General features: G+C 37.5%; 1 protein-coding gene across 1 annotated transcript in view; it reads right to left on the bottom strand.

The window, feature by feature from the left end:
- The window catches only part of ATIC (5-aminoimidazole-4-carboxamide ribonucleotide formyltransferase/IMP cyclohydrolase), a 105449-nt gene that overhangs the window by 43015 nt on the left and 45552 nt on the right, over positions 1-16882 (bottom strand). Inside the window, exons 12-13 of the mRNA XM_034433479.3 lie at positions 14631-14759; positions 11461-11553 (exon numbers count right to left, since the gene is read on the bottom strand). Coding sequence (XP_034289370.2) covers positions 11461-11553; positions 14631-14759 — 222 coding nt within the window. The remainder of the gene's footprint in view (positions 1-11460; positions 11554-14630; positions 14760-16882) is intronic.

Raw genomic sequence — 16882 nt, 5'->3', positions numbered from 1 at the left:
GCATCCAGCCAGGCCTGTTCCCCACCCCAAGCAGCCCACCTCAATCCTGGGCAGCACCCTGCCGCCCCCCTCAAGGCCTCCCCCACCCCGCAGCAGTCCACCTGCAATATACCAAAAATTAGGAAGGTGACGGCAGTCAAACGGGCGAGAAGCAGAGCAGCTGGGCTTGGGCCAGATAGTCCGGGCAAGCAGCAGGAGAGCAATAAGAGAGCAGTCAGCAGTTCAGCCTCGTTGTAAGAGGAGCTCCAGTGGGCATGCGCATGCCGGGAAACGTATTTTCAGTTTCTGGTGCATGCATGCGCACTGATCTGATGATCTGAGCTTCAGGTGCAAACCCGGAAGAGGAATGGCCGATGCCACACATGCCAGGCAACATGGCTCCACATGCCACCTGTGGCACGCCTAGTTTACCTTTTGCCAAATCACAGCTGCGAATTCCCCTATAATAGCATTATTTCTACAAAGACCCAAAGAGAACACATTAAGATGAAGAAATGAAGGACTTCCTGTTGGCTCTGCGAGCTTTGAAGACGCTCTTTTGAGTGCCCGATCCCCGGTTCCATAAAAGCCCCAGAACAGCCGAAAAACAGCTGTCTGGAGGCTTGGAACCCTCTCCCCGGGCAAAGGGGAGAGAGAAGAGCCTGATCTGTCCCCGTCTCTACACACACACACACACAGCCAGCCGAGGGTTAAGAAAGCACTTGGCACGCACAGAGGTCGTTATCTCAAACTTGGCAACAATATAAGCACCGTCTGCCAAGAGCTTTACTGTAACAGATAACATAACATTACATACGCATTGTAAATAGTCCAGCAAAAACAATATCCCTTCAGCAGCTTCAGGCATTGTTCAAGTGACTAGCCAGAGTTAGTTTTTGTTCGTCACAGAGTTTTACCAGCCACCACCCTCTCTTATATAGTCTCTGGGGTGTGGTCCAGTGATTCAGTTCTAATCCCTAGCATGTCTCCTTAACTGCTGCAACTGTTTATCACGCCTTCGTTGGCATGCATCCAGGAACGACGGCTCTCCTTCCTCGCTCTCATCCGAGACACCTGGCTCCTGGCTAATCTCCTCTCCCTCGGCCGGCACCTGAGACAGTGCCAGAGGGGAGGGGCCTGGAGAGGGAGGCCTGGCTGACTCCTCTCCCTCATGTTCGGAGCCTTCTTCCTCCGATGAGATAGGCTCAGAGGGCGGGGCTACAACAGAGCCGACAGGCGTAGGTTGAGCCCCCCAATCGCACTAGGAGAAATCCTGGGGCGCGAAGGGTGTGGGCTCCCTATTGAAGCCTGTCAAGCTGCTCTGGACCAGGGATGACTCCTCAAAAGCGGAGCTAGAAGCCGCGACCAAAATCTGCTGGGAAAAAAAATGAGGGGACTTTTAACATCTTTACCTTGATTGCAGACAGAGCAAACCAGGAGAAAAAAGAGAAAAAATTGCAAGCAACATTTTAACTCCGTTTTAAAATGCAGAAAATGGCGCCTGAGGGCGGAGGAGGAAGCTACTAGGGAAAGTGCTTGTTACGCTTGTTAACGTTTGCAACATTGATACAGCTACTGGATTACACTTTAAGAGAAAGTTTTAAAGTGGAAGCGTCTAGGAAAAGAATTTGGTACCGAGGAAAAGAATTTGGTATTGACTTTAACTAAAATTTTGCTCTTATACTGTGTGGAAAATAGTTGGAATTGTCGACCTAATAGCTGGATAAATACAAAGTGGCTGAAATATGGCTGACAGCAGGGCTGGTGAATCAGCAAATTCTCAGGCTGTAACTGTTAAAGCTTTTCAAGAACTTCTAGACTCCTTTAATTCTGCGCTTTTGGATATAATTGAAAGAGCTTTTTCAAAAAACAGCTTGGAAAATTATAAGGAGTCGTTAGATGGGCAGCAGGGAATTTTTCAGAAGAGTCTGCCCTTGGAAGATCAAGAGGCTGTTAGGACTGAAAGGCAGACTGGCACAGCTGAAACAAAGAACTGGGTAGACGCTTCCATTCAACTGATAGAAAAGCAACAAATAGACTCCTTATTGCAAGCTGACAAACTCTATGGCAACAAATTTTGGCTATATGAACAAAGGAATGGATTGAAGGACTATACAAGCAAGAAGACTCGAAATGGAGATCTCAAACTAAAAAAAGTGATTTCAAGAAGAGAGCGAGTATTTCAGAAACATCAATTTCAAATCAACATTTTAAAATTTTCAAAAATAAAATTGGGGGGAATGTTGAAAGAATTAATAAAAAAAGGACTGGAAAAAATATAGAAAGAAGAGAAGAATAGAAGATTAAGTATTTGCTTTTTTTTTTCTCTTTGGGGAAGGAAGATTCTAGTAATAAACTGAAAAGTTTAATTACATTGGTATTAAAGGCTATTTTAGGAATTGAAAATTTGAAAGATATCTTCCTGTAGAGTTTGAAATCTGCATTTGGCAAATATGTGTTTCAATGGTATTAAGGGATTTTTAAAATGTTTAACATAAGATTATATTATTTTAAAAGATATATGAGATAAATTGTGTAAGCTTTCAGGATGCCCAACTTTTTGAAGCAAAGAGGATTAATGTTAAATTCAGAATTCTATTACAAAACGATAATTAGTTTTGGATAGTAAAAGGGCTGCTTTCTAAAAAGTTACGAGGTATTAACATTGGTTAATTGAAAACTTGAAAGATATCCTCTGGTAGATTTTGAAATTTATATTTGGTAAATAAGTGTTTTAAAGGTATTAAGAGATTTTTAAAATGTTCAACATAAGATTATATTAACAGGTATATGAGACAAAATGTATAAGATCTCAAGATACCCAATTTTTTGAATGAAGAGGATTAATGTTAAATTCAGAATTTTATTAGGGAGTAATGTTCAAAAAGAATGATGTTCGAGGGTATGGAAATGAAATTTACTTATGATTTTTACTGTTTGTAATATTGCTAAAGTATTGGATTATACATCAAGAAAAAGTTTTTTTTATAATTAAGATGAACAAATTGAATGTAATTGGTCTTGAGGATCTATAAAAGGGAGGTTGATGAATTGGAGCAAGGGGTGTTAAAGAACGTGTGGGAGTTTTGAAACTTATAATTAGTTAGTTTATTTTAGCATATGTTTGTTAGATGCTATACCCTGTTTTTGCTCTGGGAAGTCAGGGGGGGTGGGGAGGGTGGGATAAGAATTGGGATGGGGAAAAAAAAGTGGTGAATAGAGAAATGTTTTAACAGAAGAAAGTATCTACGATTAGAATACAGGACTTGCTCAGATACTAAAGGAGGAGAATATTTCACAGCAAAGAAGTTAGAAAGGAGAGAGGAGGAGTGGGTAGGAAGAGGAGAGGGAGGGAGAGGAATGGAAGAAAGGAGAGGAGGAAGGGAAGGGGACAGGAGTAGGAGTGAAGGTGAGAAGGGGGAAAAGAAGAGAGAAGTGGGGGAAAGGAAAAGGAAAAGGAAATAGGATGAGGTAGGAGAGGAGGAAGGAGAAAGGAAAGAAGAGGAGGGAGGGAAGGGAAAGAAAGGAGGAGAAGAAGAAGGTTTGTTGTGGAATGAGGGAAGAAAGAGAAGAAGAGCAACTCCTAATGCAATTAAAATGTCCTGCTTTAATGCTTTCTTTAAGGGAAATATGCATTTATTATGTATAAGAAAATGTACACTTTCTATTACGTGGGGAGGGGGAAAGGGTGGGGGGAGAAAATTGCTTGTATTTCTTATAAAACTTTTCAATAAAAAAAAAATGAAGAAATGAAAATGCTTGAATAAGAATGAGTTTTTGAAAGTCAAGTTTTATTAAACCTCATGAAGAACATGAGCTTGAGAGCTTCCGGTAGTCCCGCAGGCGCTGACAGACACTCCTTTTGGATCGTCAGCCCCGCGATTTCGTTAAAACGGCTAAGACAGTGCAAATCAGCTGTCTGGCAGTTTGGAAACCTTCCCCTCGGGAGAAGAGAGGAAGGCAAGCAGCCGGACAAAGGTAGAGCTCCCCAAAAGCCCTAGGAGTAATTCTGGGGATTGGGGGTGAGAGCTACCTGGTAGTCTGACTGAGCTCCAAATCCGGGACTTCTCTGCTTTAAGCAGAACAAGACGCCGCAACCACTCCTGCAATCAACATTGAGATTCAAAATAATCTCAAAGCAGGCAGAACAAAAACAGGAGTCCTAGCAACTGCAAGTACTGAACTTTAACTCTGTATCTATATTTCTTCCTTTTAAGACTTCTAAAAACGAAAGGAAAATGGCGCCTGAACTGTAACAGGGCGTGAAAGTGAAAGTTATAGTGAAAGTGATTGTTAACATCGTTAGCGCTTCTAAGGCTGTTTTAAGATTATTGGATTCTACACCAAAGAAAGAAAGATTTAAAGTGGAAAGATTACAGTTTGGACTTTAAATAAACTATAATACTTACAAAAGATTTAAAAATATTTGGATTTACTGATTTTGTTGCTGTAAGAAGTATAAATTGAAAGCTAAAAATGCCTTCTAAGCAAATAAAATCTGGCTTTAAAAGTGCTGGAGGATCGCCAGCATAACCATCAAAATTACAATCTCTGTCTACTTCAAACCCACAAATATTGACTTTGGAAGTTTTACAGGAATCTCTGCAGGAGGCTTTGAAGCCACAAACTTCTTTTTTAGACGGGAAAATTAAGGGACCGTCTGAAGAGATGGCTGAAATTAAAGAGGTCATTCAAACTCGGAATAAGGAAATAAGAGAAGATATAGTAATGGCATTTCAGGGTCTGGCAAAACACATTGAATTGTTGGATGAAAAAGTAGAAGAAATTAATCAGTCTAATTTGAATTTGGAAAATAAAATGAAGTTCAGACCAAGGTGGATAGGGCAGACGATGAAGTGGTGATGTTACAATATAGAGCGATGGAGTTTGCCCTGAGAGTAAGAGGTCTGAGAGAACACAATCGAGAGAACTTGAGAGAGATCTTTGCACAGGCTTTTGCAAAGATAACTGGGGAGCAACAAGCAGATCTCTCATTGCAAATTGACAAAATATATCGTGTTAATTCCTGGTTTGCTAGATAGAATCAATTGCCAAGAGACATTGTGATTTACTTTACAACAAGGAGGACCCGAAATGAAATTTTACAAGCTTTCTATAAAAATAAACTTCAAATGGCAGGACAAGAGGTTCTAGTGCTGAAAGAAATCCCCCCCCAAAATGTTGAGAAGCAGAAAGGAGTTTGCTTTTTTGGTGGATGAACTTAGAAATCGAGAGATTCAGTTTAGATGGGATGTTCCAGCTGGACTGGTGGTGAATTATATGGGAGAAAGGCATCGTCTTAACACAATTTGGAAGGCAAGAGATTTTTATACTAATGTATTAGAGGCTGGATGCCCACCATCTCAGGAAATGAGGAGAAGAAAAGAAGAGCTGGCAATACAGGGACAGAAGGAAAGTAAACAGCCACAAGCTGCAGGAGAGACCTCGCTTATTGAAGAAGATTTATTGCAACTTTTTGGTACTGTTCAACCTTTGGAAGTAGCAGAAAAAAGAGAAGAACCAAAAGATCAAAGGCAGACTCGTGCTGCAGCAAAGCAAAAAGAACAAGATTTAAAGATACAGCAAACCCAAATGAAAGCTCAAGAAAAACAGAAGCAGTGGGAGGAGCAAGGCTGAAGAGAAAGGTGCAGGAAGATCTTCAGCTGGCGCTCTTAAAGCTTCAAGGTGCCAAGAATGGTAACTAAATTTTTGACTTGGAATGTCAATGGTTTAAATTCACCACAAAAGAGAAAGAAGGTATTTCATTATTTGAAACAGTTTAAAAATGATGTAATTTGTCTACAAGAAACACATATTAAAGTGACAGATTAAAATGTTTGATAAATTCAAGATTGGGGACACATTTTGTTGCATCTGCTCCAGAGAAGAAAAATGGCATAGTTATATACCTAAAGACAGATTTAATTAATCTGCCAAATTAAAATGCCAAATTAATTGAGGCAGATGCTCAAGGAAGATATGTTGCAATTGAATTTCTAATAGAAGGGAAGAAAACACTTTTAATTGGAGTATATGCTCCCAATCAACAGCAAGAAAAATTTTATAAGATTTTGCATGCCAAAATAATACAATGGGATTATAAATCGTGTATATTAATGGGTGATTGGAATGGAGTATTGGATACCCAAAAGGACAAAAAAGGATTACTTCAAAATACCCAAAATCGTGTAAGATTGCCCAAATCTTTTTTTGATATGAAGGATGATATGGAGTTGAGAGATATCTGGCGGGAACAAAATGTGGAAGAAAAGGATTTTACTTTTTTTTCTGATAGACATCAATCCTTTTCTAGGATTGATTTTATATTAATCACTAATGATTTCTTTTCTAGGGTAAAGAAGACAAAGATATGTTCAAGAATTTTATCTGATCATAGCCCGGTGTGTATGGAATTAGAGCAGTAAAAGGGAGCTAGAAGGTCTTGGAGGCTAAATGAAAATTTGTTTAGATATGAGGAAAATGTGAAAGAATGTAAAAAACAAATGAAAGAATTTTTTGTTATGAATATGCACAAGGGTACACCTATGGAAATGGTTTGGGATGCAAGTAAAGAATATATGAGAGGAACCTTAATACATTTGAATAATAAATATAGACGTAGACAAGAAAAGAAATGGAGGGATTTAGAAGAGGAAATAAAAAAGAAAGAGCAGGCACTTATATTGAATCCAACAGATAAGAAAATAAAGGAAACAATAAATTTGTTGCGAGGGCAGTTTAATATGTTGATGGCAGACCAAGTGGCAACTAACTTACAATATGCTAAACATAATACTTTTTGTAATGCAAATAAACTAGGTAGATGGTTAGCCTACTTGTTAAGGAAAAAACAAAAGCTATGTACTATAGAAAAAATAGAATACAAAGGTAAAGAGGTATATCAACAAAATATGATTAAAAAAGCTTTTTTAGAATTCTATACAAAGTTATATGCTAGTGATACAATTCAAGCAAAGACATAGACAGATATTTACAGGAGGAGAATATTCCCGTAATTACACCAGAGCAAAGGGAAGGACTGAACCAACCAATAACTTCGGAGGAAATTATTTTAGCAATTAAACAGTTAAAGGGGGGTAAAGCTCCAGGCATTATAAAAATTTGCAGTTAGAAATGGTAGAACTGCTTAAGGAACTATTTTGCAAGATTCAAGCCGGAGGAGATGTACCCCCTTCCTGAAGAACAGCTTTTATTTCACTGATTCCAAAGGAGGACCAAGATCGTAGTCAAACCTAAGAATTATAGGCCAATATCGCTTTTAAATACTGATTGTAAGATTTTTGCTAAAATATTAGCAAATAGTAATTGGTCTTAATGGTAATCATGCAACAAATGATTCATAATGATCAATCTGGATTTATAAGTGGGAGACAAATGAAATGTAATGTAAGACAAATTGTAAACTTATTGGAATATTTGGAAAGGAACAACCAAGTCCCTGCAGTGCTTATCTTTTTGGATGCGGAGAAGGCATTTGATCGATTGAATTGGCAATTTTTATTGAAAATAATAAAAAAGATGCAGTTTGGAGAATACTTTACACAATCTATTAGGGCAATATATCAGAGACAAACAGCACAAATAATAATTAATGGTGGTTTAACAGAAACCTTTAAAATTGAAAAAGGAACAAGACAGGGATGCCCTTTATCACCATTATTGTTTATTTTAACTTTGGAACCTTTATTGAATAAAATACGAGGGTCAAATAAAATAAAGGGAATTAAAATTAGATATCATGATTATAGATTAAGAGCATTCGCAGACGACTTGGTTGTTACTTTAACTCAACCAGCACAATCAGTTACAGGTTTAATGGATATAATTAGCCAATATGGACAAATGTCTGGATTTAAAATAAATAAACAAAAAACAAAGATAATAACTAAAAATATGACGGTAAAGCAAAAAGAAGAACTAGAAAGATTAACAGGATTTGAAATAGTAAAAAAGGTTAAATGTTTAGGGGTATATATTACAGCTTCAAATGTAAAATTATATAAAAATAATTATGAATTGTTATGGCAAAAAATACAGAAAGAGATGGAGAATTGGGGAAAACTACAATTATCTCTGTTGGGAAGAACAGCAGCAATAAAAATGAATGTTTTACCTAGGTTTTTATTTTTGTTTCAAATACCAATACTCAAGAAAGATGAAAATTTGAGGGAATGGCAGAAGGGTATTAATAATTTTGTTTGGGCAGGGAAAAGACCAAGAATAAAGTTAAAAATAATGCAAGATATACGTGAAGGAGGAGGTCTTAAAACGCCTAATCTAAGATTATACTATGAAGCAGCTGTCCTAACAATAATTAGTGACTGGATTAATTCAACAGAAGAAAGAATATTGAAGGATATGATTTGTTATATGGCTGGCATGCTTATTTATTATATGATAAAAAGGTGTATAAGACCTTTAAAAGACATATACCTTGTTACGAGTTTGGAAAAAGTATCAATATAAGTTAAGTTATAAGATATCTATATGGGCAATACCCAGACATGCGATAGAGAAAATAAGTGTAGAACAAAAGCAAGAGGTGATTACCTATAAAGAGCTTCTTAAAATGGAAGGGGGTATATTGCAGTTAAAATCTTTAAACGCATTAAAAGAAGAAAGAATAATTCAAACTTGGTTTCAGTATGGACAGTTGCTAGCTAGATGGAAAGAAGATCAGAGAATTGGTATCATGCAGAACGAGGAAAACTTGGTAAAACAAATTAGAGATCAAGGTCAAATGCATATAAAAAGATTATATAATATATTGATAGAAATAGATTCAGAAACGGAATTAGTTAAGGATTGTATGATAATATGGGCACAAAATATTCAGGAACCAATAATGATGGAAACTTGGGAAAAAATATGGGTTAGAAATGTAAAATTTACGCAAGCACAAAATTTAAGAGAAAATTTTTATAAAATGTTCTATAGATGGCATTTAGATCCTAAAAAGTTGGCTTGTATGTATCCGAATTTGCAATCTAAGTGTTGGAGATGTGATTGTGATGATGCCACTTATTATTATATATGGTGGACTTATAAAAAAGTTAAAGCATTTTGGATTAAAATATGGTGGATTATCCAAAATATTCTTAAAAAGAAGACAAAGTTTACTCCACAATTGTTTTTGCTGGGCATAATCACAGATTGTACGATTATAGAGACTAAATTGATTTTAAATTTAATAACTGCAGCTAGACTTTTGGTGGCGCAATATTGGAAGAAGGAAGATTTGCCTACTATTGAAGAATGGACATTAAAAGTAGCGAATTTGGCAGAAATGGCAAAAATTTCAGCATATTTGAAAGATCATTCACAAGAAAGATATATATCAGAATGGAGAAGATGGATTGATTATATTCAAAACAAATATCGGACTAAAAAGTATCAAATAGCTTATGAATGAATAGAAAAATTAAGAGTACTTATATTTAGTCAAGTAAAAGGGGAGTTAAAGTGTGAAGGGGGGGATAGGAATCCATAGTTAGTTAGCCTAGTTTAGCACATGATTGTTCTGGGAAGTTCGGGGTGGGTGGGTGGGGGGGTAAGGAAGGGGGGGATGGGGAAATATTTGTAAAAAAAAATTTCTTTTTTGTAAAACTTTTTAATTAAAAAAAAAAGAACATGAGCTTGGCATGACAAAGAGAGATTAAGAGCTACCCACATGGCTTCTTTAAAAATAAATAAAAACAGTAAGATGCCATTTGATGCCTTCATTTGAAAGAAGGTCTCATCATGCAACCCTGCCATGTATATCTAAGTAAACACAAAAAGGACCAAACTTTAGTTATGAAAGCTTGCTGTTCTACTTCCTTTTAAAATATTTGGAATCCTTCAACTTTCCTTTATAGAATCAGGTGGAAAAAGCGATTTATCCCATTCAGTCCAAACTATTAAATATCTAAATTATTCCAAATTAAGCAACCCTGACAGATGACTGTTTTCTGCTGATTGAATACATCTGGCGTAGGGAAGAATCACTACCTTTCTAAGTAGTTGACTCCATGGTCAAACTGCTCATATTGTATTGTTAAGAAATATTTCCTTTCAATCAAGATCTAACCTTCCCACAAACTGGACTCATTACTCAAGCTGGGGTTTGATCAAGCAGAATAAACTGAACTAATTACGTTCTATACACTATTTCTGTTAATGTACTTTAAAATTGCATTTGTGTTGTTTTTGCAGACATGTACACTATTATAATTCAATATGCAATTAGCTAGTATTTTAAGATCTTTTTCACAAATATGATTGTCAAGCACAATATTCCACATTACATACTTTATTTTTGGACCTAATGTCAGCCACCTAACATTTTTCTCTAACTTGAAAGGCATATTTTTTGTGTATGAATATTATTTTCAAGCCAATTATGTATCTTTTTGACTGACATCCGTTCAATTCAGTGCTCAATTAGCTTGCTAATTAAAGAACTGTGGGTTCTTTGTCAATCATTTTTGCTGACATCAAGATACAGTATACCCACTATTTATTAAATAAGTTTTCATATTAAAAAATTACAGTTCTAATCTGAATTTTATTCTTGACCCATCTTTGCTGCCTAGTAGTAATTACTGTATTCAAGGGGCTTGTACATCATTAAACACACAATCTGACACAGAATCTTCCTAGGCAATGCCAGAAATCTGTAGTTCCTCAGGTCCTCCTTTTCCCTGGCTTTGCAATTTGGCACTTCAGCCTTTCTTCAGAATAATTTTATTTTCATTTCAATAAATGAGGCAAGCCAATTATCAACCCAATTATTTGGATACATTCATGAAATTACTCTTTAAACCAAAAATGGCTTAACTTCACATAATCTTCCATGAAGTAAACACCTTTAGCTTTCGGGACAAATAGAACTAAACTCCTGTCTTTCGCCTAGTTAATGTCCCAGGATCACTATATAAAGATGGTGAGAAGACTAAGATTAATGAGTGCAGATAGATTTGAGCTACTGAAAGCCAGGAAGTCCACAACATCAGAATATATAGGCTGGGTAGGCTGATCTGATGATTCAGTAGTTCAAAATATGGACAAAGCCTTATAACAGAAAGACAGCATTGTACTTTTGTACAATATTTAACAATGTCTATAAAAAATGTTTATATCAGATCTGAGAATCTGATGTTGGTGAGATGTTGAACACTCAACAACTGACCATAGATCATGCTAGTTAGAACCTGCATGGATTACATTTTCTTAAATTATGAGCTCTCATAAAATCTGCAAATGCTCTTATCACTGCTTGATATCATAGCACTCTTCATATTCTTGAAGACCATCTCACACAAGATGAAAACTATTGTTGTCCAGGATAAAAAAAATTATGTTAGAAATGTTAGGAACAATTTTGTAATAGTAAGATCTGTTTTGATAGCAATCACTTTTAAAATTGAATATTAAATCAGGAAGAAGAAAACACTCCTCTAAATGTCCCAATGTACATACCTGTCCATTCTTGGCATAACAAACAGAATTAGACTGAGTATATTTAACAGCAATGGTGGCAACAATGAGATCTCTGATAGCTGAATCAGGCAACTGAAACAAAGAAAAATTATTACAAAGGCATCTTGGATCTTTAAAGGGAAATGAAAATATCACCTGGTTACAGATAGTCCTTGACTTATGATTAGTCAGTTAACAATTTTTCAAAGTTACAATGGTCTTGGAAAAGTGGTCTATTACGGCCATGAAGCACTTCTAGCCATCACAAGATGTTGCCACCCCTCCCCCAAATGTAACTGTATTTCAGGTGCTTGGCAATCAACTCCCATTTACAACTAGTTGGCATGCCAAGCACCCTATGATCATGTGATTACCCTTTTTAATCTTCTCTGCCAGTTTCCTCAGGAAGTCAAAAGGAAGCTGGAGGGAAGGTTGCAAAGGGGAAGGGAGCTGAAATTCTTTGGCAGGTTGCAGAAACAGAGCCAAAATCCTTCAGCAGGCAACTTTCACTCTGTCCACTTAATGATCCAGGAGATCACTTAACAACTAGGAGCACCAAGATTGCAGTCATTTGAGGCAACAGTCACATGAGTATGTTGCTTAATGACTGCTTCACTAAACCACCAGGATTCCGGTCCCAATTTTGGTTGTAAGTCAAAAACTCTCAAAATCAGGAATTCATGCTGGCCTGGTTTCTAGAATTCTTTCCAACTCCTTAATAATAGCTCTTCTCTGGTCACTTGACTAGGAAGGGGAAGGAGGTTTAGAATGGAAGACTCAGCACTTATATCAGCCACATTTTATGTCATTTAGGATTACACTAGATAGTAATCCTAAATAATCCCCCCCCATTTTTTTTGTCTTCAGTCCCAGCTGGATCTACACCATTTTCCAATTTGACCTTTTCTTTTGTTGATTCCTCTGTACACCAAATGTGTCCCATTTGTGGTCCCATGCTCCCCACAATTGCTTCCCCTCCCCAACCTATTGCGCTGGGTCACTTACCATGTGAAGATCTAGCAACCTGTCTCCTCTCCAGCCTCTCAGCCATGCATGCCACTCCACAGCTCTGTTTTGGCCTGCGCAGGCCTCGCTTGGCACAGAGCTTCGGAGGGGCAGGCCTGCGTGGCTAAGAGGCTGGAGAGGAAATGGAGGTTTGGAGGTGCAGTCCAAAATGTGCAGGCCCGCCCCTCCGAATCTCTATTTTGGACGGCAAAGTGCGGAGTGGAGGGGAATAGATAGAATGAATGCTGCAGAGCTTCTGTTCGTAAAGGCGAACAACTGCCATGGTGCTGCAACATTCATAGTTTCAGGACTTGTTCATAAACACTAAGGGGCGCTTATCATGTAACTTCGAACGTTCACTAAGTGAACACTCGTAACCCGGGGATTACATGTAGAAAAGGATGGTTGAATTAAAATAAATATTTTTTTTAATGGGAGGCAATTTCTTAAAATGTCAGAGATGAATTCCAGTTTAAAAAGCTTACCAGTATCTCTTTGTTTGATGTCTATCCAGGTCATGGTTGTCCCAAACTGCTTTTTCCAATAGGCAACTGGACTTGGTTTTTTCCTTGAAAACATTTTGCGCCTCATCCAAGGTTTTCCAGAACCGATGAGAGGTGAAATGTTTTCAAGGGAAAAAAACCAAGAAAGTTCAATTGCCTTTTGGAAAAGCACTTTTGGGGTTCTTTGCTGTATGTTTCACCAACACACTTTTCATCTCCTGTTTCCTAATATTCATTGTCTGCAGGCCATGTATTTTAGTCAGGTGGAACTGCAAAGGTGTAACTAGGTGATTCTGTTGAATGCCAACTGGGTTTAAACATCTGATGTAGTTCCACAAGTGACTAGACTCTGTTTGCAGAGAAATCCTAAAAAGATCTTTTGAATAAAATTTGCCACTATTGAGCTGATCAGGAAGGTTGCTTCCTAGCCGTAATCAGTGTTAAAAGTTTTTGCAGTTCTTTAAGCCATCTTGCCTTACCTAGCCAACCCAAAGTTGCTGTTGTTGCAACTGGACCTTGATCACCAGAGAAGTCAAAATTTGAGATTCAAAGGGCAAAATAAGGAGTGTTGACTTTTAGACATCTGGCTTGGGTCAGAAAGAGTAAACTGCTTCACAAATCATTCTCATAACTAATGGTCTAGGATTCTCCACCTATGACCACTGTGTCAGGAAATCAGTAGGATAGTTTTTCATGAATGAAGGCAAATATATGTGTCCCAGGATAATGATGTGAAATCAAATTTGGATCGGTCACTGGGACCAGAGATTTACTCTTCTGAGCTTTCAGACTCATGATGGAGTCAATCTTCAAGAATAGAATATGCGCTTTGGCCAATTCTCGGAGTTGTTTATTTATGTGGTGCCTTCCTTGTCAGCACCAGGAAAAGACAGCCAATTGCCAGCCATCAACACGCCCATCAGCCAATAGAAAGCCACCACATAAACGCGGCTCAGAGAACAGCCCAAAGCATGCATTCCAGTAGAGAAATTCTCTGAAGATGGGCTCCAACATGAGTTCAAAAGCTCAGAACAGTAAATCTCTGGTCCTGATGACTGACCCAAATTTGATTTCGCAGTATAGTTTTTGGCTATTCTGAAGCAAGAAGAAAGTGCCCCAAAACAGCGGCATTAAGACTAAATCAAATTTACCACAAACCCTTTCCCCTTTCCTAATCCAGATTAATAAAGCAGAAAATCCAAAACTTTTTTTAGTAACTCCTTTTTCTTGAACCTGCCACATCTGTAGTAGCAATATATTTGTCAGTGTGTGTTCTAAAGAGACATTAGAGAAAAGTCTGCTAAGACTTCTGGGGCTGCTTCTTTAAAGAAAGAACTCCACTTCCTCACTTGTAATTGCAGTCTAGTTCAGACACAAAATGAATTTAGCATTTAATATTTCCAATCTTCTGTTCTTCTCCACATTTTCTGTCTATACAGAACTTGCACAAACAGCAGTTTTCACCATCTGGTTCATAAGCAATCTTACCCAGTTTTCAAAAGTGATTGTTAACAATCCTGTTGATAGAGATCCTTTTAATAGCAGATGCAATAGGACTAACCTTTCCTATTGGAACTAATCCCTTTTCATTCAAGATGACATACCTATTAGATACCTAACTTGCAGATACCCGATATCAAAACATGTTTTTTTCCTACTTACATTTTTATTTTTAGTAACAATGTTTTTGAATAGTGATCGATCAATCACACCATCATTCCTTTTCTGCGTTAGATGCAATCCAAAGAGAGTACGGATTTCATTTTCCTCTGGCTCAAAAGTTGGATCCATCTAAAATCAGAAAAAGATTGCACATCCTTGACTCATTAATTGGTATCAATTATTTGTTATTTATTTATTGTCTGGCAAAATAAAGTGTCAGCAAATATATATATAAGTTATAATACTATATATGAGAAGGTAAAACCATAATAAAATCACCATAATATGGAGCCATAGAATTGCAATGGGGTGGATGTTATGATTCGATATCCACACCAACTGCTTCTGGTGTGGCTGTAGTGAGATCATCCCAGGTGCCTTGAAATTTCCTGAGAGTACATTGTTGAACTATATGTGTTATAGTTTGTTCGAGTATATCACAGTTGCATTCATGGCTCTTGGGCATTCCCCATTTAAAGAACTTTGCCTTAGTTCTGGCATGTCCTGTCCTGCTTCTATTCAGGTGGCTCCATATTTTTCAGCGCAACTGCATTCCTGGAAGTGGCTTTGTTGGATTTGTGTGATCTGTTCGGTTGTGGTTATTAAAAGTTGCCCATCTTAATTGCCATTCTTCATCTAGATTGTAGGACTGTGGTATGTTATTTCAAATTGGTTTCCTATACTTCAGCATAGTGAGAAGTAGAGAGACTAATATTTTATGTATTGGAATGTCTTTGTGCAGTAGCAATATCATAGCCCATGAGTTTAGTATCAGTGAGAGTCACTGAAATACCTACCATATTTTTTGGAGTATAAGATGCACCGGAGTATAAGACGCAGCTTAATTTTGGGGGAGGAAAATAGGGAAAAAAAATCTGCCTACCAGGTATTCATCTAGCTAGCGTCCTTAGTCTGGTCAGCTTCAGCACATTAGTTTGCTGATTTTTTATCCCCTGCTTGGGGATAAAATAGCTTCTAAGGCACAGCTGAGAGGAAACAGCAATGAGAAAAGCAGGCAAAGCATGGAGAGATCGCTTCACTCGGCTAGCGCCTAGTTAGGGCTGAAAAAAAGCTTCTAAAGAACAGCTGAGAGACAGATCAAAGCATGGAGATTGCTTCACTCACTAGCACCAGCGGAGAATCGAGGAACAGGCAAAGCTGGGAAGATCGCTTCACTCGCTAGTGCGTTAGGGCTGAAAAAAAGCTTCGAAAAAGCTACATTCAGAGTATAAGACGCACCCAAATTTTCAACCTCTTTGGGGGGGGGGAAGGTGTGTCTTATACTCTGAAAAATACGGTAACTACCATTATTTCAAATAATTAAAAGATTGCCAAGAAATGGTGGTCCTTACAATAACAAGCTACATTCAAAATACTGAAGGGGCATATGTTTGGTGTTCAGGATGTTCAGAATTGCAACCTTCTGTTCATGAATATTTGCTTGTAACTCTAACTTCTTTAACTGGAGAAGAAACCACATGAACGCACAAGGAATCCTTTTGAGTAAAGGGGAGTTGGACTGCTCTGCTCAGAATTTGCAATATTGGGAAGATGTATATATGTAACAACTATAGCTATACTTTATTCTTTTGAGAGCAATTGGAAACCAAACTCACTTGGTCAACCCCAAATTGTTAAATTTCTAATAACCAGGATTAACCTTTTACTATTGTTTCATTCAAAAACTTCAATAATAATATTTATTTATTACACAAGTATTCTTATTTCATTATTAAATGTTGTATAATAATAAATCTATATATAAAAAAGGATGTATGTATGTATGTATGTATGTATGCATGCATGTATGCATGTAGGGTGTGTGTGTGTTTGTGTGTGATCCAGCATAAATCTGGAACAGCTCAAGCAATTTCAACCAAACTTGGTACACAGATGACTTATTCTCTGGAAAAAAATACTGTGGGGATAACACACTCCTAACACCCCTTGGTGAGTGTGGGTGTGTGTGTCTGTGGGTGTTCCAGCATAACTCTGGAATGGCTTAAGCAATTTCAATCAAACTTGGTACACAGATGACTTACTCTCTGGAAACAAATACTGTGGGGGTAAGACACCCCTGGTGTGTGTTTGTATGTGTCTCTGTGTGTTCCACCATAACTCTGGAACGTCTCGAGCAATTTTAACCAAACTTGCTACACAGATGACTTACTCTCTGGAGAAAAATACTGTGGGAATAAGACACCCCTAACAGCACTTGGTGTGTGTGTGTTCCAGCATAACTCTGGAACGGC

This window comes from Pantherophis guttatus, chromosome 1, assembly GCF_059756535.1.
Source record: "Pantherophis guttatus breed Tessera chromosome 1, ASM5975653v1, whole genome shotgun sequence".
Taxonomy (NCBI): Eukaryota; Metazoa; Chordata; class Lepidosauria; order Squamata; family Colubridae; genus Pantherophis; species Pantherophis guttatus.
Note: the sequence above shows the minus strand (reverse complement) of the source record. Positions and strands in the feature narration are given on the sequence as shown.